This window comes from Botrytis byssoidea (genome assembly GCF_014898295.1).
Source record: "Botrytis byssoidea strain MUCL 94 chromosome Unknown BBYS_023, whole genome shotgun sequence".
In the NCBI taxonomy this organism is placed as follows: Eukaryota; Fungi; Ascomycota; class Leotiomycetes; order Helotiales; family Sclerotiniaceae; genus Botrytis; species Botrytis byssoidea.
In genome coordinates, this window is record NW_024065864.1 from 557,906 (window position 1) to 583,506 (window position 25,601).

The 25,601-nt window shown below is 44.5% G+C and overlaps 7 protein-coding genes across 7 annotated transcripts; 3 read left to right on the forward strand and 4 right to left on the reverse strand.

The window, feature by feature from the left end:
* Positions 1 to 758: 758 nt before the first annotated feature.
* Positions 759 to 2,156, reverse strand: EAE97_009768 (uncharacterized protein; the record flags this gene model as incomplete). The annotated part of the gene is made up of 1 exon (XM_038880283.1): positions 759 to 2,156. The coding sequence occupies one exon, from the start codon at positions 2,154 to 2,156 to the stop codon at positions 759 to 761; it is 1,398 nt and encodes a 465-aa protein (XP_038728989.1).
* A 5,468-nt stretch (positions 2,157 to 7,624) lies between these two features.
* Positions 7,625 to 9,290, forward strand: EAE97_009769 (uncharacterized protein; the record flags this gene model as incomplete). The annotated part of the gene is made up of 4 exons (XM_038880284.1): positions 7,625 to 8,079; positions 8,130 to 8,207; positions 8,255 to 8,795; positions 8,850 to 9,290. 4 exons carry the CDS (start codon positions 7,625 to 7,627, stop codon positions 9,288 to 9,290), a joined length of 1,515 nt encoding a protein of 504 aa, XP_038728990.1.
* Positions 9,291 to 9,680: 390 nt separating this feature from the next.
* Positions 9,681 to 13,706, reverse strand: EAE97_009770 (uncharacterized protein; the record flags this gene model as incomplete). Its single annotated transcript, XM_038880285.1, has 5 exons — positions 9,681 to 10,496; positions 10,545 to 12,258; positions 12,320 to 13,323; positions 13,377 to 13,403; positions 13,455 to 13,706. The coding sequence occupies 5 exons, from the start codon at positions 13,704 to 13,706 to the stop codon at positions 9,681 to 9,683; spliced, it is 3,813 nt and encodes a 1,270-aa protein (XP_038728991.1).
* Positions 13,707 to 13,852: 146 nt separating this feature from the next.
* On the forward strand, positions 13,853 to 15,356 carry EAE97_009771 (uncharacterized protein). Its single transcript, XM_038880286.1, has 2 exons — positions 13,853 to 14,647; positions 14,706 to 15,356. Exons 1-2 carry the CDS (start codon positions 13,941 to 13,943, stop codon positions 15,235 to 15,237), a joined length of 1,239 nt encoding a protein of 412 aa, XP_038728992.1. The 5' UTR covers positions 13,853 to 13,940; the 3' UTR covers positions 15,238 to 15,356.
* A 480-nt stretch (positions 15,357 to 15,836) lies between these two features.
* On the forward strand, positions 15,837 to 17,885 carry EAE97_009772 (uncharacterized protein; the record flags this gene model as incomplete). Its single annotated transcript, XM_038880287.1, has 2 exons — positions 15,837 to 16,046; positions 16,218 to 17,885. The coding sequence occupies 2 exons, from the start codon at positions 15,837 to 15,839 to the stop codon at positions 17,883 to 17,885; spliced, it is 1,878 nt and encodes a 625-aa protein (XP_038728993.1).
* A 641-nt stretch (positions 17,886 to 18,526) lies between these two features.
* Positions 18,527 to 19,475, reverse strand: EAE97_009773 (uncharacterized protein; the record flags this gene model as incomplete). The annotated part of the gene is made up of 2 exons (XM_038880288.1): positions 18,527 to 18,726; positions 18,833 to 19,475. 2 exons carry the CDS (start codon positions 19,473 to 19,475, stop codon positions 18,527 to 18,529), a joined length of 843 nt encoding a protein of 280 aa, XP_038728994.1.
* A 1,932-nt stretch (positions 19,476 to 21,407) lies between these two features.
* On the reverse strand, positions 21,408 to 23,497 carry EAE97_009774 (uncharacterized protein; the record flags this gene model as incomplete). The annotated part of the gene is made up of 2 exons (XM_038880289.1): positions 21,408 to 23,385; positions 23,439 to 23,497. The coding sequence occupies 2 exons, from the start codon at positions 23,495 to 23,497 to the stop codon at positions 21,408 to 21,410; spliced, it is 2,037 nt and encodes a 678-aa protein (XP_038728995.1).
* Positions 23,498 to 25,601: the final 2,104 nt, after the last annotated feature.

Genomic DNA, 25,601 nt, shown 5'->3' on the forward strand with positions numbered 1-25,601 from the left:
TTGAGTATAAAATCCTGGTTTCCTCAGTAAGTGTTCTCTTAGTAAGTAGAAAGGCATCGCCGCGCCCGGAGTTCGGCATAGGAAGCGCATTGGGTATTGGATATAATGAGATGGACACAGGGATGGATCAAGGATAATTTTGGCACACTGGGAAGTGGTATATGGAAAATGAGGTATGCGGGTATGCAGCATAGGATGGTTGGTTTATAAATGAACGAGGTTTGATAGCTTGGAAATGGTCCGGGTTGAATGGATAATATTGATCGAGTGGGGAAGTAGGTAGGAAAGTGGAGGAGCTATGAGCTTGGGGTGTTGGTCGATGTTAGATTGGTAGATAAGGGGAGCTTGGAGCTTGGAGCTTGGGGATTGCTTGGGTTTCGGTGGATGGGTCAGAGAGATTGGGAGTATTTGGCGGAGGGGCAGAGATGGAGCTAAAGGATTCTTTCTCGATGATGTTGACATGCTTTGGAGTTTGTGGTTTGGAAAACGTTTCTTCATTTGTTGCTCATCCATACTCTTTCTTTTTTTTGAATATTTCAAAAAATACTGTAACATATACAACGTACTAAGTATAACATACATAACATACATCAGAATGTAAAATAACCTGCTAAATACATGCCAAATCCACCGCGGAAGGTCTTAAATGTTCTTCAATCTCATGTACAATTTTTGCTGCATCTGCATCTGCAAATTCTCCTCTTCGTCTTCATCGATCTTCATTTTATCATGAGATATGGCGTTTTCGCCCCCTGATCTCACGAAGTAAACATTCCCAACTGTTTCTGCACGTTCATCACCCTCCTCCATCTTTCCATGACCCCCAACACGCTCATTACCCCCATCAACTCAAATTCATCTCCCAGCCCGGCACTCCCACTCTCAAGCTCTAACCACCTCATCATCCCTAACACCTTTCCCCTCTCCTTCCTTGGCCTCCTTTTCCGTTCCTTGTCAGCCCAATCTTCATTCCCAACTCCGACATACACAGCTATCGTCTCGCCAGTAGAACAGCGCATTAGCTTCATTTTTACCCCGCCCTTCTTGCTAGTCATTTCCTCGGGCACGGAAGCAAGTCCAACATGTGGAGCGGAGGAAGATGAGGAGACTTGGCGCCATTCGAATTTCTCTTTCACGAAAGTACGAGGAAGAGTGTGGTAGAAGGCGTAGCGCTCGGCGGTGAAGATTCCACCGGTAGGAACTAGTTTTTCGGTCTTGTAACCTTGGGATCGGACGCCAAATGTGAGGGAGTCGCTGGGGGAGGTAGGAAGATTGTAGGTTGTTGGGGGTGGAACGATGGATTTTGAGGGGTGAGAGGAGGATGAGGGGGGTGTGAGGGGAGAGAGTGGGCGCGTGGGTGGTGGGAGAGTGGTTATATCTGTTATGAGGGTGACGGTGTTGAAGCTTGCAAAAGCGAGGAGGGGTGAATTGGGTGAGGCGGTGGAATGGAGCGCTATATCCGGTTTATTGGGATTACTGGGAGGTGGTAGGGCTGGGACACTCTGTGGTGTGGATTGATGAATCGTTATGTAGAAGAGTGGTGGTGGTGAGGAGGAAGGTTTATGACCATTGCTCACTGGCTGTGCTGACGATGGCGAGAGAAGAATATCGTATATCGAATTTCTCGTAAAGGTTAAATCTCGTGGAAATCTGATTCCGGAACTAGAAGGATTGATAGGGGTATAAGATGCAGTATTGCTCGGTGCATGCGTCGATTGAGTAGTGGTATTAAATCTCGACGTTATCGCTGATATGGGGGTTTGTGAAAAGTTAGATGAAGTGGGGGATCGAATAACTGCTTCCGGAGCATCTGAAGATTTTATAACTGCCTTCAAGGCATCTGAAGGTTCTATCACTGCTTCCGGAGCATCTGAATAGGTATAATCGAGAGGAGTTTCTACCACCTCGGGCGCATCGTTATAACTGTAATTTACGACTTCTGGTGCGTCGTGATATTGAAATTTGGGTGTGAGTTCTTCGAGCGTCTCATGATAGTAGGATACAGTAGGACTGATAGACCCTACTGATTCATAGATGGATTCGGGGGATTCATAGCGATGATATGGAGGAGGAGTTTCGGATGTGGGGTAGAACCCCTCGTCGAAGCCTAGGACTTCTTTCCACTTAGATACCGATCTCGTCCGTCTCACAGACATTATTACATATATGTAGACCGTCTTGATGTTGAATTTTATGGATGGATGGATATTTGCTTGCAGCTCAAAGTTTTGATCGAAAACAATTGGATCGGCATGAAGTTGCGAGCACAAGAGATGTATGAGGTTGTATACGAAACGGTTAAGAGCGATCGATAGATAATATTGCAGTAGATGAATGGCAAGGTAAGTGAGGTAAGGTAAATTGTAATGTCGCACAGAAAAGAACTACGGTTAAATTTCCAAAGTGCATATGTCCACACTGAAACGGCACAGCGTGAGCTTTCATGCTGACCCCTATTGGTTATTGGTTATAGTGATATCTGCTCCCTGTAACGTGGAGAGCGAACGAGACCACGCCAACAAAGCCAGCAAATGAACAAAACACGAAAAGGTAAGCATTTTGATTCAGGCATTAAGTGAAGCATGATGAACTCATATCGTAAAATCTCACATACCTAGGTAATAGCTTATACCTATATCTCCACTGTGCAAGATAGATCAATGAGAAATCTTTTTTTAGAGGAATAGAACCTTGGAAAAGTCCTTTTGAAAGCGCTTCCACGATCTGCTTGTTGTCCTGCCTGCTCTCCCATCCACACATCCACACACTTCTCTTGTTAAACTTCCTGCATAATCTTTTCTATTAGATGTTTCTAGATTGTTTGGGATAAAATGAATTTGTGATCGGCATTTTATCCATTATCACAGGCAAATATGCACCCCGATGCAGGTAATACCAGAAATCCATGGTGTGTTGACTTCGTTTCCATTTTCCATTTGTTGGTTTTGTGCACCCTGACATTTTGAGTACGGACATCCTTCAGAAATTGGCAAGGTTTGTGTATGTCAATATATGAGATAGGAAATGGTGTGGGAGAGATTGAGAGATTGAGGTGACACCTCCGCCCTACCCCTGCATCTTCGTACTGGGCTTCCGTACCTGACCTACCATGTCCTACTTTCCGGCAATTTTGCTCGTGGGTGCCATAGAGCTGACAGCCTGTGCATAGAAAAGAGCCAGAATGTTTGGCTGGATGTCAGAGTAGGGTGACTACCTTATCCCCTGCGTCAAATGACAGCCAGCCGATGCAGAATGATTCCACCAGACCGGATCAGCGAAATAGAAAAACAAAACCCTATTGATTAAGTGGAATCAGTGGAGGTGAGAATGAGAACCCTTCAGATAAAGAGTGGGATAAGTTGAAATTTGATGATATGAGAATACTATTGAGTTTTGACATCTAAAAGCTCATTAGCTACTGTACGATAATGTGTTTTATCACATTCGCTTCTTCCGAGTGGGTAACCGATAACCGAATTGATTGATTAGACGATGGTTGGTAACTTTGTTATGGATGATCTGGTCTGAATCATCTGATACGTCCTAACACGAACAACACTTGCCCAATAGATATTACATTGCTTTCGTTGAAATTGCCCTCAGGGGGATTGAAATTGTTTTGCTGAAAGGGGATTGACGTGCAGTAGATAGCAAATACGCATTCTTTGGAATGCCAAATCAATCTAAAACATATACGGAGTGTACCTTTCTCTCTTGATGTATTCCTTTGCCTCGGTAGTAACAATTTCCCGAAATTTCATCTGATATACAAGGTACAAAAAGGTACCATCCATGAAGGGCTTAGGGTAATCAGGGTAATACGCCATCGGCCCCATTCGGGCGCTTCGAAGTCACTGAGCCTCAAGCCGATCTTTTCCCTCGTCAACCCATAGGATTATACATGTACTTCGTAATCGTTCAACTTTTGTTTCTCGAGTTGCAGTTCCTCCCGCGTTCAGATCCTAAACGGAAGGCTCGGCAGACATATAATTCTCTTCTGTCCCTCGGATTGATAATTTCTCGATCGTTTTCCCAAATTGCACTTCGAACTCAAACTTGTTGTCAACTCTTAAGCTTCTATCCCTGACTTCCGGAGCAACATTGGAGCTCGGGCATCCAAACTATCTAAGGTGTGCAACTACCACGACCCGGTCCAAGTAATTTAATGGCCCTCCAACGTACACCGTTTATCTCGTACAATGACTTCCCCAACATTTCCCCGAGACCATCGATAACACAACAAATCGGTGTTTGTGTCCGGTTTGGCCAATAGAAACCAACATGTGGGGACGGACAACTACTTCTTCAAATGTCGAAATACTTTCTGATATGTTCATTTTGACATAAAACATACTACTGTATATTCATTCGTCTAGGCATCACAAATTGTGATTTCCAGTATCTCAAAGATCTGACGAAGTGACTTAAGCGGCAAAAGATCGACCACACATCGAAGATGCATTGATGGCTGGAAAATTTGTGCGTTGTGGATTTTCTTTGCATTAAAACGTGGCCACCATCTGAGGGTGGCTTAATATTTCCCGCCCTTTTGCTTATGCGTATGCATCAGCATCTTACCAGACGCCGAACAGGAAGTGTGATTTATTGACTTCGCATCTTTCTCTTGTATTTCAAGAATGACGCTTTGTCAATCGGGCGAATAAACACTGTGGTTTCATATAAACAGTTATCCAGGCATCGGAAGTCCGGTCGTTCCTGACATCTCTTGATACAGCGGGAAGCAGTGTTTCTTGGAGCTCCTGCGCCATCGGCATATACTCATACTTTGCGATAAGTCAAGCTCGCAAACATGCTCTATTAAGGAAACCAACATCATGCTGGATCTTTTGATTCGCCAATGATCGACGTTTTTTTATGCATATCAGCCATCTCTCAACTTCTTGGGCTTGGGGTTTTCTTACTCAGAAACCTGTCTCCGGATTTTTAAGCTCTTCAGAGTATTCTTGAACATCCATTTTAAGATATTCAGTTGATATCATTATGAAGGTAACGCAGAGTTACATTCTCTGACACCAGTACTTCTACCTTCCATGAACCAAAGAACGCTATATCGTGTACCTAGGTAGGTAAAGAACGATTGGGTTCCGGCAGCACGGTCTTTGAATGCCGCTTATCTCCAGCTTGTCAGGCGCCATTGAATCGTATTGCTTACGAAAAAAACTAGACCACATGGTGCTGTCGTTCATGTCGCTGCGAGAATACTGATTTTTGATTGGTGAAGAGCTTCGGGAGTACAGTATCGTTAGCCAACAATACGTGTCAGGCCGACATGGTTATTGGAGACGCGAGTGGGATAACCATGTGAGCTATGGCCGGCTGTCTTGTCATTGAACAAAAAGGCCACCGGCGGTCATTATGAATCACACAGCGTGAAGAGGTGTTCCTAAACATATAGGCAATCAGACTTACGAGATACTTGTCAACAGAAGCAAAAAGTCACGATCCAAGCATGAATATCTGGGCTGAGCTGTCGCATTGAAATTTTGATATTCAGGTAGGAATACTGTTGAATATCACGTCTCGCCGCTTTGGCGACGCGCTTTTTACTCAATTCACTGCCGCCTCTCCTCCAAAAACATAAGTCCTAACACAACCCACCTACTTCCTCCTTCCATGCGCATTCAAAAAATCCATAACCAAAAAACAAGCAGCAACGTTTTTCAACTGGCAAAACCTTGCCGTCCCATGAGAGGGACGGGAGGAGAAACCCCGCGACGGGATTTTTTTCCGATTCGAACCAGGCGTATGTACCACTCCACCACCAGACCGCATTTGACCTGAACAAACAGGACTGTTTGTCGCCTTTGCGATCTGGATGAGCGAAGTTGCTTAAGTGGGTTTATATAGTAGAGTTGATGTATGTGTAGGAATGATAGATATTTAGGTGGTTGACAGATGAATATTTTTGCATACCGCAACATATCTATCTATGTACCTGTTCCGCGCAGTTGATATGCTAGCAGAGATATGTTAATAGGTACTGGAAATCACTGGCTCTTTCTAATTTCTATATTAATTACACAGTGTCAATGTCTTGCCTATACTGTTGAGACTTTCCTCTCGAACATATAGGCACGCACCACAAGTCAAGTTTGACACAACAGCGCTATCATTATACTAGAGATACGGTGCCCTCAAAGTGTGATTGTGTTTGGTCTATATAAATACAAAGAAGGAAAAGAAGAGCATATGGAGCATAATAGCTTGCGGGTATCTATCGCTCATTAGACTTCAGATTTTGTCCATACTCAATTCCCAGTTCAGCTATAAATACAATACGCATTTACAAAAACACCACCCAAAACTTGCCCAAAGGATTACAATTCATAACACACTGCACTCTCTGCATTCGCTGTTTGTGATTTTGACCCTGCTGGAACACTCGTGCTATCCCCAATCTCGGTTCTACCATAAATGAGATCTGCGAAGGTGATTCTTGTAGACGCCTGTTGATTAACAGTGGAATACATAATCCATTAACCATGATATTCTGGAGGATTCCTATTTAAATCGACTGCCTACATGGTTGGATCAAGGAGATGGCTGGATGATATAATTGATGGAAACACATAGCATAAAGGAAGCTTTTACCCAAAGAGACATAGCGATAATCACAGCTTAGATCGCCGGACGGAGCCGGTGGGAAGATGCTCGAGTATCAAAGAATCTTGGATCGTATTGTGAGGGCCTTCACTCCAGCTTTGATGCTTCCGACTTCCAAACTCCCCTACCGATGTAGCTGATACCACAACAACGTGCTTTATGTGAATGTGGTTGTGATGCGGACGCGAAGCCGATGATTCCCCGGAAGCTCTGACTTGTGATGTTGAAATGTAGCACTCAGCCTCAACACTCAACTAAACATAAGCAGGAACTTGGAGTATCATCATTCCTGCAAATTAGTCAATTGTATCTCTTTCCCTAATCACTGTCATTGGTTGAAATACGCCAGAGAATCAGCTGAATATACGACACCAAACCCTTGTCGGGTAGCCCTTTTCGGTGGAGAAAAAACAGACCGTATTTGACCATCTTAACATCATCAACTAAAATACTCTAGGAAATCAATCGCAAATGAAATGATTAATTTTGATAGCATCGAATAAAATACCGACTTATATTTGCCCAGAAACATGTTCTAAATATAATTTTATATATCTATGGAAGGAATAGCTACATTGTTGACAGGCTTCGCTGATGATCAAATGTCATCTGTCCTCTGGCTAAGCCTCTTCACCGATATCTAGGTATTGATGATGTAGGGCGCCGAGGAGCAAGGCTACAATAACGGTGCCGAGTTCCTCAGCTTCTGAGCCAAGTATATCCACCTTGCCCCAGTTCTACTCAGGGGAAACTCTGTTATGGGTCAAGCCACCGAGTCAACTTGTTTCGCGGTCGGGTGATTCATAATAAGGCTGGCTGTTGAAAAAAGGAATCAAATGTTTGCGTCACATTCCTTTATCAACTGAAACAAAAACAAATGCCTTGATATACCACTTCATGAACTTCTAGCATTATTCGCGTTGCTTTCCTCCGCGTGTCGGTCTGCTTCTTCATCTTCATGTTTATTCTGTCTGTCTTTTCCTAAGCAAATCCATCAATTATGGCCGTCAAATTTTATCCGTCGCAAATCGGATCCAACCTCGTTACCCCTTTGTCCTACACTGCATCTCCTGCCAAATTGTTCCTTCAAGATTTATGGGTCGTGTTTGTGAATCTTAGATTTGTTCCTGGTATTTTTCTACCTCTGACTCCAACACCTTCTGGTGTACTGGACGAATTATACCCTTCTGCAGGAAACCTATTCGATCTTGCCTTACATGCTGTTCTGTTCTTGTTGCAATTATGTTTTATCCTTTCTATTCCTATCTGGATGATGATGCCCGTGTGGGTAGTAGTCACGGGATTCACCATATTTTGGGTGTTCAATTATTACCTTTGTTTAATTTTGAATGGGTCAGCATCTGTGACAACGTGTGAATCGGCTCCCGAGTATGCCCAAAGAAAGGAAGAGCATGCTCATGAGCGATGGGTGTATATGAATGGTGTTTGTACCGGGTAATTCTCCCGAGTAAAATATTTGCTGTCGTAGACTAATAGACGAATAGTCACCATTGGCTCAAAGGCTCCGTAGATCGTCTTGCTCTCACATTCGGCCGCCCGGTTCTAGGAATTCACAACAGAACGTAAGTTCCCTTTGATTGCATTCTCGTTTTTTATTAACAAAATGCAGCAAGGGACTCGTCTTTGATCTCTTCGAATGTCTGATCCAGCGCACTCTCAATTACGCCACTACTGACGTTCGCACCTCCTACCGCATCCTTAAAGGAACATTATACGAACCTGAGGTCACACGAGTAATATTTATTCTACACTCGCAAGGCTCCATTGAGGGCAGCATGATTGTAGACTGGCTTCTCGCCGAGATTCCCCAGGATCTTCTCCAAAAGCTGGAAGTTTACACCTTCGGAAACGCCGCTAACCATTTCAATAACCCGCATCTACAAATCGCATCTCAGAATAACGCCCTGGCCCATCCGTCATTACGGGCAACTTCTCTCACTAGAACAGTAACCACACTTTTCACAAACTCGAACAACCCTGTAGAACTTCCACCTAGCCGAAATGGAAATGGAAAAGCCATCCCACATATCGAACACTATGCACACACATATGATTTTGTCTCTCGATTCGGAGTTCTTCACTACCACACAAACTATAGTAATGACACATTTGCTCCACGATTCATGGGAAGACTATTTGAAGTAGAAACTGTGAGTATAACTAAAGTGATATTTTGACACATCTACTAATGACCCAATGTCTAGAGCGGTCACATGTTCGTCCAGCACTATCTAGACACCATGTTTCCACTTTCCAAAGCCTCGCGAAGGCTATTGCAAGGCTCTGGAATCAAAGACGACGTGAAGGCTACAGATGTAAACTGGGATCGAGAGCGTGTAGATGAAGATGACGTATTTATGACAAGCTCGGTCGAAAGCAGAGGTCGCGTGGCGCCGGAAGACAAACTCGGAAGAGAAGATTGGGAGGTTTCCTGTGTGGGGGAATCGAACGCCGATGATGGGATTGCGCCACAGATAAGTGCAAAAAGTGGAAAGACGAATGGGTTAAAGAAGAAGAAGAAGGGGTCAAACTTGCCGGGGGAGGGAATGATGGTGACTAATGGAGATTTCGGGGCGAGCGGATATAAGGTTAAGAACTTGAGCAGATTATGGTTGTATCGCGACGGTAGAAGCCCAATGACCTAAGATGGGCTACAGTGGTGATTTGTTTAGTTCATTGAAAGGGAAACTTGACTATGGTGTTTGGTGATGTGCCCATGAAAGGCTTTTGGATTGTTGGGCTTTTAAACATTTATTCTTAGAGGGGTTATATCCAGTATGATGATATTTTGACATACCAGTGAGTTTGGCGAATTTAGGGCTGGCGCTTTAGGATTTTTAGAATTAGGTTTGGGGACCAATTTCTTTGAATTTTCATGAATGTGAAGATCAAAACAATCGCCAAAGGTGTAAAGGAGTAGTTATCCCATAAGTATAGGTATTATTATATTCTGAATTTCGTAATCCGTTATACCTCGCTCCAAACCATACCTTCATCGCTCCACATAATACCGCCTAAGTCCAGGCAAATACGCATTAAGCATAAGCACCATCGCCCTTGTCTTTACATACAGGACAACCGCCTCTAATTCTATCCTTTAATAACCTCGCCCTCGTGACCTTCGTTCCAATACTATGCACATTCGTATATCTGCGCTCATTCTCCCCATCGTCAAATCCATCATAAGTAGGATGCCTTTCTGCATCGGCGGATTGGCGAATCTGATCTTCGCTTTTGCCGTAATTCAATAAATGCGATAAGTGCCACACATGGCCGCATGCAAAACCGACCAACGTTTCCATCTCGCCTTCATAAAAGGCGCTTTTGCAACTTATGCAATGTGCAGGCTTATGCTTGTGTAATCGTCTTGTGGGAGGTTGTTGGATTTCGGTATCCACCTCGAATTCCTGTTCAGCTACATCGAATTTGACACCACGACGTTGACCTGCTCGAAGGGTATTCTGGGCCATTGCAACTTCGCCTCTTAATACTCTTGCTACTCCTTGACTAATACTTTCTTGAATTTCATATTCCTTGATCATTCTACTAAGACCTTCTCTCAAGCCTTCAATCTCTAGACCTTCAGGAATTTTGCGAACTAATCGGATGGGATCAATCGCCGTCCCAACTTCTTCCAACAATCCGCGAATGAATCTGGGTTTATCCATGGAGTATTCGAGAAGATCATCCCAAAGGTCGGCGTCATTTTGAGATTTTGCAAATGATATTGCCTGTGAGACATCTGCTAGACGATCAATGATGAGATAGAGCGCACGTTTTGTTTGACCAGTCTTAGAGTAGAGATACACGAGCTCTGGGATGTATGAGTGATTTTCGCATTCAAGTGTTGCCTAGTAAATTGTTAGTTTGAATTGAGAACAAATTGAGGTCACACATACCTTTTCAAAACTATAGAAGGTGGAAGACTTGAGGAACTCCATAAGTAGATCGCGATCATATGTCGCGAAGAGTTGTAAAGCTAAATCAGCCAGACTATCGACAAGCGATCTACTTTCTGCTAATAATCGATCACGATTCTCGCCTGGAATTTCGCCTATGCCGTCTCCTTTCCAGAGGGAGCTGACGTAGAAGAAAAGGTACAGCGGCATTTCTTCCAACTGATCCACGACAATTTGAGGTCGAACAAGGCCATGATGAGCCTCGTCAACAAGTAATTGGATAGCCTCAGAAGTAGCTTCTTTTAATTCTGAAATAGGAGCATGTCGCTTCTGCTCTTTCGAAACGCGGAGCATGATAAGACTGGGTAAATCATCTGCGACTGCGTCCACCAAATGATATTGTTTAATGAGGCCCATGGCGGTGTCTGCATCCTGCAGCTTCATGTAACACTTCAAGGCCTCACGAGGTCGACCATCAGCCACGTAAAGCTTCCCCAAGCTTTCCATGACAATTCGCCAATCTCTACCGATTTTGCCATCCTCGACGCTGTCTTGGCGGACATCGCGATATTTGAGCTGGTTTTCTAAAGCTGTGGCTACAGCTTTGATATCGAACAAGTCGGGAGACCACTGGTCGAGTAGCTCACCAACTCGTGGTAAGTTATGGGTGATATAATGCCCTAGTACGATTTCATAGATTGTCGAAGGCAGAGGTGGCGTGATCTGTGCTGTCGGTATGAAGTTGGTAATCTCATCAAATTTGTCCTTTCCAGCAAATGTCCACACCCAATGTTCCCACCGATCCGATGTACCCAGCACTTTGCCACATATCCTACCTGCCGAGGTCCAGTCATCGTTCTCAATCAATGATTGAATCCAAAGCTCACCAATCCTACGCTTCTCTTTTTCCACAGAAGAGTTAATCAAGCGACTTGCAGATTCAATGGTCGTGCTTTCGTTATCGTAGAAATCGTCACTACTTGAGCGTGTTCGATCCGGGGTTGCTGGCCCAATTTCAGAGAGTTTTTCGGGAGAAGATGAGATCACTTCGGGGTGTTCATCAATCAGTTCCCAGGCCTCTTGGTGCTTTTCATGCTCTAATAGCCATGCAAGATGGTCAGATAGATCTCGCTTTGTAGCCAAAATGCAGTCATATGGACTTTGGATGAATATCTTCATCCCTGGTGTGATGATGTGCGGATGAGCAGCCGTAGCGCGATTGTGGTGAGCAACTTTCGATCTAATGGATGTGTGTTTCGAATCACCATCACCTGTACTCCCATTGCTAATCACACTTGCACTGGAACTCAACAGTGCTGTAGCGTTAATTGTAGCATTCCACATACCACTACCCATCCCAGTAAGGGCTTCCAGAGTTCCGCGAGATGATTGAACTACTGGTTGATCTCGAGCCGCAGGCAACACACACAAATGATAATCACCAGCTGAGAGCCTTTCATAACGGCTGACCGTCAATCCATCAGTATCAACTTCTTGGGATGTTCCAAGATCAATAAGACGAAGTTCTGGAGATAGTGCGTTTTGTCGACGCCGTATTCCACCGCTCGGCTCGCTACCTGTTGACGGATGCGATTTGTGTCCTTTTGGTGTAATAGATTCCTCATCTTCTTCATCAGGCATAACATAAGCAAGTACAACAAGTAAAGTTGGGGTATATAACGATAATCCAGAAATTATGCAATCCATCCGTAACCTGATAATGTTAGAGAAGTGCTGGAAACACCGTGATAATAAGTTCAAATTTTGCAACTCACATTTTGATGATCTCAGCGCTACCAACTGTACGCTCTCCCACATTCTTTCCAACCCCAGTTCCACCAGGGTGCACATTAATCATCCAGATTGTACCACCCCATCCAACGACCAGCTTTTCAATACGCAATTTGTCTCTCGAGGCTTGCAATCTCAATTTTGCTGTGGCTGGGGAAGCAGATGATGCTTCGCGAGCTTTATCATCTTCATCAGTTTCGAGAGTTTTCTCGTCTATCCATTCGACTCTAGCTTTCCAAACACTAGCCATATCTTCCCATTGCTCTCCATCCGGACGAGGTATGTGCCCAATTCGCTTCCAAGCAGATTCAGTATCCGCACTATCCAGTTGTAGATGAGATCTCATAATCTTGATACCATGCTCATTGCTCCATGCCACATATCTTCCTGATAAGGACCATTTGATGGTATTGATTGTGCCTTCCCCGGAGTGTAACACAGTATCCTTCCCAGCATGAGTTCCTAGACCAATAGTCCCCAGCCATCCACTTGCAGTGGCCGCTGCACTTCCTGTAGTAGTAGAGGTCGAGCTTGTACCTGCTTTGCCACCGACGGTAAGCACTAGATTTCCAGCCAGTCCTCCCGATATATATGAGCGATCGTTTTTGTAATCCGGCGACAAACTAACAGCTTGAACAGGTCTTGCAAAGTCCCTCAGTTGTACATCTTTTACATCAACCAAGGATGCTATGCATACCTTGCCATCAACGGAAGATGTGCCAATGTATATTGCGTTCGAAGGGGTTTTGGGGACTACTGGACCTCCAGGACTCCGAGCTGTGTTCGCGGAGGTCTGGGATGCCATTGATGGGGCTCTTTGCGGTGCATTTGGGGCTTCTGGTTGCACGCGCGACGTAAAGCGTTGTACAGCTTCGGGAACTAGTGTGGGTAAAGGAGGAGGGAAAGGGGATATAGATATGCTCGTGATTGAAGCTGAATGGGCATGGTAGGTTCGGATAGACTTGAATGAAGGCAACGACAATACATGCTGCATAAACTGTTAGCAGATCATTTGGAGGAAGGGAGGGATCCGTAGCATACAATATTACCATTATGTGTACCAACAAACTAGGAAACAGTTAGCTAGAGAAATACGGTCACCTGGGGGTGGAGGTTTACCATTTTGTCGCCAGCAACCAGGAAGGTACTTGTAGCATCTCCATTTCTGTAAACTGGTCCAAGATGGCTTGTCATTCGAGCATATTTCAGCTTAGGCTCTTCCTCGTCATCTTCCTCCTCGTCCTCCTCTTCCCCATCCTCCGACTCTGTCTCAACGGTGTCATCATCGTCCCCAGTTTCAGTTCCACCTTGACTGGACTCAACACTATCCAGGTTTTTGGTGTCGCTTTGTTCTTCTGACCCTTCAGCCATAACGGCAGACTCTCCCGATCACATTTGCTTTTGTTGTCAAGGATGTGCAGGGGTAGCTACACCGACGACGTCAATGCCATTGAGGTTTGGAGCAACTTGAGATAGCCGAGTTCTAGGCTTTCGGCAGTGAATTTAATTTTTTGTGATCCTAAAAGAATTTGTTTCGAACCCCCGCAAAGATGGCCAATTTTCTGAATAATTTATGTTGTATGACTGATAAGGTCTACAGTTATCATGAAGTCTTTTTCTCGTTCATTTTGCTCTGTCGCAGTGAGACGGCCAATTGGTGGAAATAATTTACAACTTCCTTATCGATGCCTCCAAGCTTCAGCACCGGCACTATACCCTAAGAAACGGAACTTCTTCTCTTCCAATGCTACCCTCCAACAAGATGTCGCATCATCAAGTATTGAATCAGCAGCCGAGCTGAAGCCAGTGCAGAAAAGGAAAGCTTTACGGTCGCCCGCTGGGAAGACGAGTTTGAGGAGGGTTGCAGTTGAAGCTCAAAGGTCCAGGCAGAACATAACTCGACCTGAAGTTACCTCTGAAAATGTTGAGGGCACAAATAGAGTTATTGCTATCTCCGTGGCAGATCATTTTGATATGGAAGCTGTAGCTCGAGTTCTACGATCGCATGGTTTCTCAATTGACCCGGACGGAACTGGGTTTGAATCCGATGAGGTCATACATACACGAGGGGTCAACAATGGAGATATATTTGTGTTTCCTTCGGGTTCACTTGTTGCATGGTCTTTGCCCGAAGATGTAGTTACGGATTTGGCAACAAAAACCCTATTACCGGCCGCTATTGATTCACATGTAGGCAACGTTGAGATAGAAGACCTGGAATGTGAGGAAGACCCCAAACGGGAAAACAGCAGTATCAGAGGAGACACCATTGTGTTAGGAACGAAGGACTCACCAAGTGAGGGACGTATAAGGTATGCTACGATCAGTCGTATTTGGGTCATGAATCGTTTACACTAACTATTGCTGTAGCTCACAAGTCGACACAACCCTTGCGAAGATCGCCTTTTCCTCTGGCCTTGCTAGATCAACAAAACTCGCGGTCCTCGAGACTATGCTATCCAAGTACTTCGAATCTACTAAATCCATACCTACATTACTTTCACGAGGCTCAAGGCTACCATTTAATCGGCAATTCATGCTACAAAAGACTGGAGAGCTGCTCGATTTACGAGCGCGGTTGAACCACTATTCCGAGCTCACAGATTCACTTCCGGATCTGTTTTGGGATAGTCGGCATGAATTGGGTCTGGAAGGATATTATGACCAGGTTGGGAGGGCTCTTGATGTTGGTGTACGGATCAAGACTCTGAACCAGAAGATGGATTATGCCCAGGAAATCGCAACCATTCTTCGGGAGACGATGAGCGAAAAACATAGTATTCATCTAGAGTGGATCATTATTGTTCTCATTGCTGTGGAGGTAGGGTTTGAGCTTCGGAGATTATGGAAGGAGCGAAGTGAACGATTAGAAAAGGAAATGGAAAAAGAGAATGGGACATGACATTGCTAGACTGTTGACTTGTTTCGTTTTTCTCAAGATACCCCACTCCACATTTGATACCAGAAAATTTAGATTTATTCCCATCGTTTTCGGCTGCCAAATGATACAGAATTCTATCCTGCGTACTCAAATCATCCCAGATGCAGACTATCTTTGACGCAAACCAGCAAATATTTTCATGAGTCCAGTGTTCGTACGAATGCAAATATCGCACTTGCTCAAGGACTGACCAGACTTGAACCAGTGTTATACATTTTGAAGGGTTTTTGATTGGCTATTCTCAGCCACTGCCCTGCAAGTCGTCACCTAGGCACCAATAAGGCTGGGCACTAGAACTTCGTTTCTCGCAAATATATTCTTATACATCCCGTCTTGAGTATCAGATATATGAGAACAACCTCTCGAGCTTTCAAAACATAAAATCTCCAGTCGCCCATATTTTGCTTCTTAAGCGTAAGAGGTATGAACCCGGCAGTCATGAGTAGTCGGAGGAGAGAAAGAGTAAAACAAAGAGTGCGTATCTACCATGTGTCAGATACTGTGGGTGGAGCATACGCCAACGATGACGATACAGACGCTGAATATCGTCCAATAAGAAGATGGCAATCGCAGAGTGGCGGCTATCGTATATTGGAAAGTTACGAGAGACGAAGCCAAGATCAGAAGCGGCAGAGGATGGTGATTCGGGTGGTCGACTGTCCACTTATATCAGGCCTTATGACAAATCTTCAGATATCACCAGCTTGTATAGGCGGTTACTTCCAGCATTGCTACCAAATGAGTATTCGTACAAGGACGACGGAGATAGTGTCGGAGCATGCGGGAAAACCAATTGTACACACAAGTAGGACATCAAATCGATCAAGTTCCAACTTGAGGAATACCTCAATTACTTGTTTGGACTCACACTCTGCACCGTTTCTCGTACAATCTATTTCCGAGTTTTATCAACCTCTGAACCGAGCCACCGACCAGATTAGACTTCTAGAACGAGTGGTGGTCTATCCCGAATCCACAAGTCATTGCAACCTACCGGCCTTCAAGCTCGTCGTGAAATCGCTCAGCGATCATGTAGAGTATTCTGCGCTGTCCTACGCGTGGGGACAGGATCTTTCCCTAAAACTATAGTTATTAACGGCACCCGAGTTGAAGTGCGAGCTAATCTAGCAAATGTCTTGGTGCACATCTCTCCAGCCACTCCTTTCCTGTGGATTGACGCTTTATGCATCAATCAAGATGATGTAATTGAGAGAAATCACCAGGTCATGCAAATTGGAAGTATCTATAAACAGGTAAGAGAAGTCATAGTATGGCTAGGCGATAAGACTGACCAAGGGTTTGGAAATGACGCGGAGACTTTTATACCCGATATTGGATTTCATTTCATTAAAAGATTGGCTGCATTGCAGAAAGATCTAGTGTGCATAAGATCTGGAGCAGATGTTACCATTGAAAATGATGAGCTTCTTCTAGGCGCAGAACTTGTATCTCTTGGTGGATTGTATAGCAGACCATATTGGAATCGCTTATGGATTTTGCAGGAAGTCCTTCTCGCTAAAGACCTGGTTATTTGCTGGAGCAATAAACATAGTCCAGGACTGAGAACTGTGACTTGGGCAGAATGGAGTCGAGCTAGACACCTTTTGGAAAACTTTGGGTCCTCACTTGCCTTGAGTTGGGATAGAAAACTTAAGATAAAAGTTATCGAAGTTATCCTAGAGAGTGCACCAGCAAAGTTGGACAGACTCCGAGAGACTGGCAATCAAAGATGGCCTTTCAATTCATTCCTGGAGATGTTTCCTAGTTCCGAATGCCGAGTCCAAGCCGACAAAATATATGGTCTTCTAGGAATAATCAGTGACCCGGAACTCTGCAATTTCCCTGTAGATTATGCTCGACCGTTGTTTGACACATATGTTAAAATTATTAACTGCTATACTCAAACACGATCAACAGAGTCACCAGCAGTCGACATCATAAGACTGAGTCAGAGTCTACAGCTCGCATTGAATGGTCCTATCCCAGTCCCTGGAATGGCGTTGAAGTGGTGTGAAATAGAGCAAGGAAGCCAGGCAAAGTTGTTCAATCACCGTGGTTATGTGGAAGGCCTTGTTATCGCGTCTAGTATTGCGAGACGTGATCTCCCCCAAAGATTGGAAATAGAATTGCCAGGGACTAAAAGCACTCGGAAGATTCTTTCAAGCAAAATTAGAGACTTGGATTCCTGTAGCAAGAGAATACTGAAGGATTTCGACAGTGTATTTGGTTACGCCACGAGAGAAAATCTATCGCTGTGTGATGTCGGAAAGTCTGCGACCAAAGAAACGTCGATTAGATTTGACAGGGTTTGCGAAACAAGGTTTTTTATATCAAGCACAGGAGAGATTGGCATTGCTTTAGCTGAAGTCCGGGACAACAATTTCATCTGTCGTTTGAAAGACACTCATACCACACTTATCATTCGTCAAAGGCGCGACCGTTACCAAGTCATTAGTAGAACGGTGTTGACATCCTATGCGGACACCATTCCAAGATTTGGAGGACACGCAGAAAATGTTAAAGGCGACGCCCTCGATTTCTGGCTTGATCCATTGACACTTCAGACACTGACGTGTCCAATTGAGTCTAAGAGAGGAATTCCATACTAGAAATGCCTTACCATGGAAGATGCATTCTCCAAATCTGTTGGAATATGATGCGACGAAGACGGATAATGTCCCGGGTTCTAGATTTAGATCCGTTGTTACCCCGAATGACAAATAAATAAAAACTCGAAAAGCGGTGAATACCCACCCAGTATGAGCAAACTGCTAGACTTTCTCAAATCAGTATGAAGTAGACAGCAAGTGGTGATGGCTATTTGGATAGATGGCATTTATGGCATTGACGCGAAGAACTTGCAGCAAATTATCATTCGTTTCACCGGGCCATTCCTCAACTACTACCTGCTGCATTACAATGATCATGAATTATATAGTTTAATAATACTACAGCACGTAAGTATGGTTATTGGGTAGGTTGTTATATGCCGGCGAGGCATTCAGTACTTGACTTTAAAGAGCGAAGCACTTTTTACTGCCAATTTTTCACATGGAAAGCTAATGGATGCAGAATCTATTGCACCAAAAGCAAAACATCGTATGCCAATCGAAATATTACTTTATTTAAATTTAAATCTAATCTCATCTCATAAATAATTACATATAAATCTCCAATCCAATTCAATCTTCTCATCTACCATCCCCTTCAAGTACTACTCCTCATCTCCTCTATTTTCGAAGATCACAATCTACAATTCGATCTCCTTCAATCCCTTCTCGCTCAAAAGTCCGTTGACGGTGGTCAAGATACCACCTACAGCAGTGTTAACCTCTTGAATCACACCAGCATCACCTTGGACAAGGCCAACAAAGCTGAGAACTGGAGTGAGGACTGGGCCGAGAAGGGTGTAGACTTCCTGTACTTCGGCAGTGACGAGTTCAAAGGTTGCTAATAAAGAGTTAGTTTTTTGATTCATGGGACAGTTATGAATGGGAGGGCAGGAAGGTGCGAAAGCTGAGGGATACAAGAGGGAGATCAAAAAGGGAATACACACAGTCCAAAAGACTACCGAGAAGGTCTGAAAGCACTTGAACGATTTGGAAAACAATGGCCTCGACATCAGACAAGATGGCGAGAACATCATTAACCTCAGTGACAACAACGTTAAGCACAGTAGGTAAGGTCTGGGCGAGAACACCATCAACGGCGCCAGTAAGTGCGGCAACAATATCTCCCAAATCCTTGATGATCTCCTCGGCAAGACCTTGTTGGCCGGCTGCAGTGGTACCAACAGAGGTGATGAGAGTTTTGATGGAAGTAACATCAGAAACGACAGTGGTTCTGACGGATTTGATGGAGGTGACAACGTCGGTGACTTGAACGACGTTGCGCTTGATAGCGACGTCGGCAAGGATATCAGTTACTGGCGAAACGACAGGTGAGGCTATACTAGTGATACCGGTGAGTCCTCCAATTTGTCTCTTGGCTCCAACCTTTGAGACGACACCTTCGACGGCTGAGAAAGGCGAGGCGAGGTTTTGCGCATCTCTTGGGATTGGGAGAGCGGAGACTGGGGTAGAGGGGAGCTCGGAGAGGACGGAGGGAGCGGATGCGAGCTCTGGGATGGAAGCTTGGGGTGCGGCAAAGGAGGTTGCGCTGAGGCCGAGAACGGCAATGAGGCTGGCTTTGTATTGCATTCTGAGGGATTAAGATTGGAGAATGGAGAATTAAAGAATTATAAGAAAAATTACGGATTTGTTTTGTAAAGAACGTGGGGTTGTTAAGGAAAGTGTAGTAGTTGGATGAATGAGTGATAGTGAGAATGAGATGAGAAAGTGAATGATGAGGTATATATACAGGAACCCAAACATATACTTCACACCTTCATCAGGATTTGAATGCGGGCGACGATCACATCAATGCTTGAAAGGGGGAGCACACAGGAGCTATTGAACCCCAGGAGATTTTGATGGCTGTACAGTGGATGTTCAAAGACTAGGCATTTAGTACATCCTCTTATCTACGAAACAAGATGTCCCACCTTTGTGCTCACTGAGCGCCCAGGCTTTTATTTCCCCGAAAGTACCTGCTCTTCTTTCCAACATATCTAAACATGGAAACTACCCAAGAAAGACAGCTTTGATGCACATACAGATCCACTCTGTATTTTGATATGCTGGCAGCATGAGTAAAACAGTCGGGAAATAATCATACGGCCTCCACAGAAGACACGAAGAACAGCTACCAAAAGAGACGAAGCAGTGAAGATCGTCATGGAGCACGAATCAACCATGCAGAGATTTTCCAATGACGATGGATATTATTGGGCTAAAAAAGAAGCCTCCTAATTGGGAATTCCAGTGTCTACTCCGTATATCAAAATTTAAGAGCTTAAAATGGGGGGCATTGTGTCAGAAAAACCAAGATACCATACTTTGACTTTCTGATCATTAATCATCGCACATCATATCATCTCAATATCGTGAATATGATTCAACAAGATGATAAATTTGTCAAGGCAGAAAAATCCGCATGTGTTTTTTAGTGCCGTCAATCTATTAATCAAAATCTGGCGGTATATACATCGTTGTCGTGCGCCCGGAACCACTGTACAAGCTAGGCACATATGATATGATGATTTTAGCACACCCGTTATTTTCGTCAACAATGTGGGGATAGGGCTATTTAGGAGGAAACAATATACGAAGTAAAAGCATAATTTCCAACGGCGGGGGCTGCGATGCTCAATATACCGAATAGGCAATGTGTCAGTGCACACGCAGTAGATCATCAACTCTTCTCGTACAGATCGACGCTGTCAGAAACAATCTCATTTTAGACCCTGGACAGCATAGGGGCAGATACCTCAATTGCCGGGACTTCTCATTATGGTTATCAAATATTCTGTGCATAGGTACGGACGGAGTGGTGAGCGCCGGTCTTTAGAGATGATTCACTATTGAAATGCTCGGACTCCGTATTAGATCCGGTAGTTGCGTGCGGTAATTCGAGATGTCTCCGCGCGGCGATGGAGAGGTGTAGAGTTTGTGGGTGGATGGCCACAACCTATTGTGTCAACAATAATCAATTCAAACAGCTTTTGAACCGTAAATAACGATGGTAATTGTGGCAGGATTTACCTGCAAAAAGATAGCAATAAAAAATATCAGGAAGGAAGAGACGAGTTGAGAACTATACCCTAGTAAAGATGAACAAGGTGCTTGCCCAATCAAGCCCTAGCGTCAAACTAGTTCGCAGCAAGAACATCCAAATTGGGTCCCTTGGATATCACCCCTGTGGGTAGCGAGTGTCAAAATTCTGAGAAGACATTTGATACAGATGGGTTGGTAAGCAACGAATGAATTCAAATAAATGACTATCTACAGCATCTAACAAACCACTAATGCAAGTCTAAACACCCCATAGAAGAATAACTATCTACATCTAGTACCCCTTAAATGAAAGCAACTCCAACCCGTAAAAATAGCAACAAAAATAACAATCCCAATAGCAAAAAATGACACCACCTGCACCCGCACCACCACTCCGTAAGTAATCGCAAGAAAGAAGAATGAAAATCCACGACAATACAAAAATCAAACCCTAACCTCCACTCAACCAACCACTGCCTACCTATAACTGGTTCCCGCTGCATCCTGCTCAATGATAACCGCCGCCGCCTTCTCACTAACCATATAAATCGGCACCGCGATATAGAACCCTGGGATCTTGGGGAAAACACTCGCATCAACTACTCTCAAACCACTCGTTCCCCGAACCCTAAAACTGCTGTCCAAAACCGCCATCTCATCATCATCAGCACCGATAGGATTCGTGCACGAAATGTGATGACCCCAAGCTTCATCCTGGATGAATTCCTTGAGTTCCTCTTCCGTGGAAACATCTGCTCCAGGCCATGATTCGTTGAACGACCCGTCGAGGGGAACAACACTGTTCATTATCTTGCGAGAAAGTGACATGCCCTCATACATTGCCTGGAGATCTTTTTGCCACGCATTATCAGTCGATGTTCCTTCGTCGAAATAGTGCATCTGGATCAATGGTGTATCGAGCGGATCTGCTGATCGAAGGGTGACTGTCCCTGCGGTATTGCGCGCGTGAGCCTTGAGCGTAATCCAACTCCAGTGCAGAGCATCACCGAGAGCAGGACCGGAATAGCCTGGATAATAGCCGTGGAAATTAGCGGGAGCGCCGGAAATCAGGAGATCGGGATCTTGTTCTGCGGTGCTGGATCGCATAATCATGGCGAGAGGGAGGCCGGGTGTAGCGTAGAGTCCTGCATCTGCAGTGTCGTTTTGCCATTGCGTTAAACAGGGATCGTCGGCGGTGGTGAGGAAGGTACAGCCCTCAGCGATGGAGAATGAAACGTCGGATTCAGAGATGAGGGTCGTTTCGTAGCGATCTTGCATGTTGGTACCGACACCGGGAAGATCAACTAGCACTGGGATGTTGAATGATTCGAGTTCAGCTCTGGGTCCGACACCGCTGAGCTTGAGGAGCTGAGGACTGTTGTATGTTCCGCCAGAAATGATAACCTCCTTTCTCGCGTTGACGCTGCCGGAAATACCTTGAGTTCCATTCTTTCCAGCTCTGGGATCAGCTCTGTACAGGCTTTTGCCCTCCAAGAAGTCGACTCCGAGTGCGCGAGGTGTGGTATCGTTGGAGAACCGAATCTTTGTGACGAATGTGTTGAGCTTAAGATTCAACTTGTACTTCTTGGATCCGTCAGTATTGACTGCATTCACTGTTTCGAGAATGAAATTTCTAGCTCCATTTCTTGTTCTTCCATCAACAGCGATTGGAATCTGGTACAATCCAGTGTCGTTGTCTCGTGTAGGTAATAGATTATTAGGATCCAGAGAGACGACCTGGTTGAAGCCCTGAGCAGTCGCAAGAATCGAGTCAGATGCGTTTACTGCGAAAGCATCAGCGGCAGAGATAACGATCGAATTAATCTTGTCATCTTGAACAATCATAGTTTGATTGGTGGCACTTGTATGTAGCCATCCGTCAAAGCCATGTCCAGGAGTGTCTTCTGGGAGATAATCGCAATGCTCCATCTTTTCAAAATATGTTCGCATATTGTCAGGAGCCCAAGAATCGTCACCAGTAATGTCAACAATGTATTGCCAATCGCTCTCGTGTGGGTAGATTGAAATCATAGCGTTATGGTTCGAGCAGCCACCAAGAGTTCCAGCTCGAGGATACCAGACTCCAAGTGGTTCTGCGTCCGCTGGGGGATCTAATCCGACGTAGTAGTCTCCATCAGTACTTTGATAGGTCATTTTCGTATCCTTCTTTTGACGTTCGAGATCAGAGTAATGATGGACGAAGAAATTCCATCGCTGTTCCTCAATCTCAGTCGATGCGAATTGAAAGAGAGGCATTTCAGCGAGGATCTGATCTCCTTGGTCATCTCCAGCATCGATCAACAGCACTTCATATCCGGCCAGAGCAAGACGAGATGCGAGAGGTCCACCACCTGGACCACTGCCAACAACAATGTAGTCAACTTCGCTCGGTGTATCTTCTGTGACTTTAGCCCGAGCGTCATTTCGAGACCAGTATCGTGCCTGTTTGGGATTTCTTGAAGATGTCAGTAAAGGAGTTTGCCAATCTGTTGATTTTGAAGCACCTACGATGCCAATACAGATGAAGAGCTCAAAGCCAAAAGGCTCAAAGCGCGAATGGAAACCATTATTGAGATCGATCGATATCAGAATATGTTTGGAGCGGATGAAATCTGGTCGAACTAAGTTGCTTTCTAAATACAAGGTAGACTTTTGCGCAATGAAGTTGCCGAGAGATCTCTGAATGTGATCCGTTGATCTCTTGAGGAAGAGTAGTGAGAAGCTGATGAAGGATACATTTTGAGAACGGGGAACAACTGCTATTTATCGTCGCCGTCGACAGTACGAATCTCAACCACTGTCAAGCTGATATTGTTACTTCATCCAATTCAGAAGACTCCTGAACTCCGATTTCCAATCCTCCATTGTCTTCTCAGATGTTCTTTTCACGATCTTCAAGATTCGATGTCAAGATTCAGCTTGAGGGAGCATTGTTTACGGGACCCCGAGTTCGAGTTTGGAAAGTAGTATCGGTCGCGAAATCAACAGACAACAATAAATCCGACAAAGAATCGGCGTTTTTAGTTTGTATCAGATGCCACCATAAAAAGAATTCTCGGGTTTCCTAAAAGACTGAAGATATAAAATCCAAAGTGATTCGCTGATGTAATGCTCTTGAAATGATCTTACGCCCCCCACAAGATAATATGTGGAGGACTAGGTAAAACGCCAGAGCAAGGGGGAGCCCCCGGTAGGTGTACATGGCTAATCTGCAGCCACTCGTGCCATTGATGCCACCAATCCCACCATCGTTGTCAGATACCCTAGGGCATAGCCTACCTTTTGAATTTCATCCATTTACCATAAGCTTAATTTCTTGCTTACATGCCCAGGCGTACTGATCAATATTCAAAGAATGTTTGTATCAATAACCTTAACCTGAGTTGAAACATGAATCTACGAGAAATGAATGATCGAAATAATCTTAGCACAGACATCACAAACTCTTTCTGTTCATACGAGAGTATCGTCTAGGCTTGCCAGCTACGGGCAGCCTCCCCTAGTAACTAAATTACTAGGGGCGAACGCCTCTCCGCGGTAGGATTCTCAATTCATCCAATAAGACATTGTTTGCTGCATTAGCCACAAGCAGTTAACAGCCAGTTGAAAAATTGAGATTAGAAATCGAACTTCCAATCCTTATCGCAAACGTTCTAAGAGTTACCATGAATGAAACATTCATGGGTTCAAGCAATACAACGTTTTTCGAAGTAACCAAAAAATAACTGCCGTGAGCATCTGCGAATTTCAGTTCGTCTTGTCAACAGAAAACATGAGTATTTGCGCCATCCCGCTGCTAAGATTTTCTTGGCGATCCCCTAATGTAGTAGGTCTCATCTGATAAAGATTTTGAGTGGTGGTCCTCGCTTCATTCCTATTGGCTTAGCTACTAAACATCCTTGCTAACTGTTGCCTTCTGCATTCTGGCCCTTGTCAACCCAGAATAGGCGTAGATCCCGGAATTAGCTTTGAAATCACATTCATCTAATTGTATACTATACAATCTGAAAGGCCGTATGTTTTGAGTGCTTATAGCGCCGTAAATCATCTTGTGTCTCCTGCATAAGCCATGGACGTGCTGGTAACACTCGTCTCTACAGCTCTGAAGACGGGCAAGAAGGTTTAGAGTCCCAAATTAGATTATTGCAGCTGCCTAAAAGCCATAAATGACACATGGGTTTTATGTGGTACGATAACGGTACAGAGTTGCATGAACGACTTTGAGGGAGATTGCGGGTGAAAATTCGTCATCGGTGATAAGTTGAGAAAGACCATCATCATTGACTGCAGATATCAACGTTACCAGATTAATGGCATCACACTATTGGGGGTAAATCCAAATTTGGGTGTCCGCCCGCGCTGGGTAACATCTTCGTTCACACTTGTTCGAACCCCCCGCCCTATTCTGAAAATATGGCTGTATTTCACGCGCAATTATGCATTCGAGCGGCAAGACTCCCGAGAAGGGAGGTAGATTTTCAATGGAGATACGGAGTATGTATATGTCCACGAGGAGTACTTTGAACAAATAGCTTGAGAAAGAGATGTGTTACAAACAATCACATCTCTTTGTAAAACCTGCCCGTGTTTGTGCAAAGTGGCATGTATACAAAAGACAATATGAAGTACCTACAGTAATCTGGTACTTAGCTTGTGAATACAACCACGAAG

What these genes read in the sequence shown, in the direction of transcription:
- EAE97_009771 (XM_038880286.1), top strand. Translation starts at nt 13,941, where the DNA reads ATGAAGTCTTTTTCTCGTTCATTTTGCTCTGTCGCAGTGAGACGGCCA. An exon ending in CCAAGTGAGGGACGTATAAG is followed by an intron (nt 14,648 to 14,705) that starts GTATGCTACGAT and finishes CTATTGCTGTAG; the next exon opens with CTCACAAGTCGACACAACCC.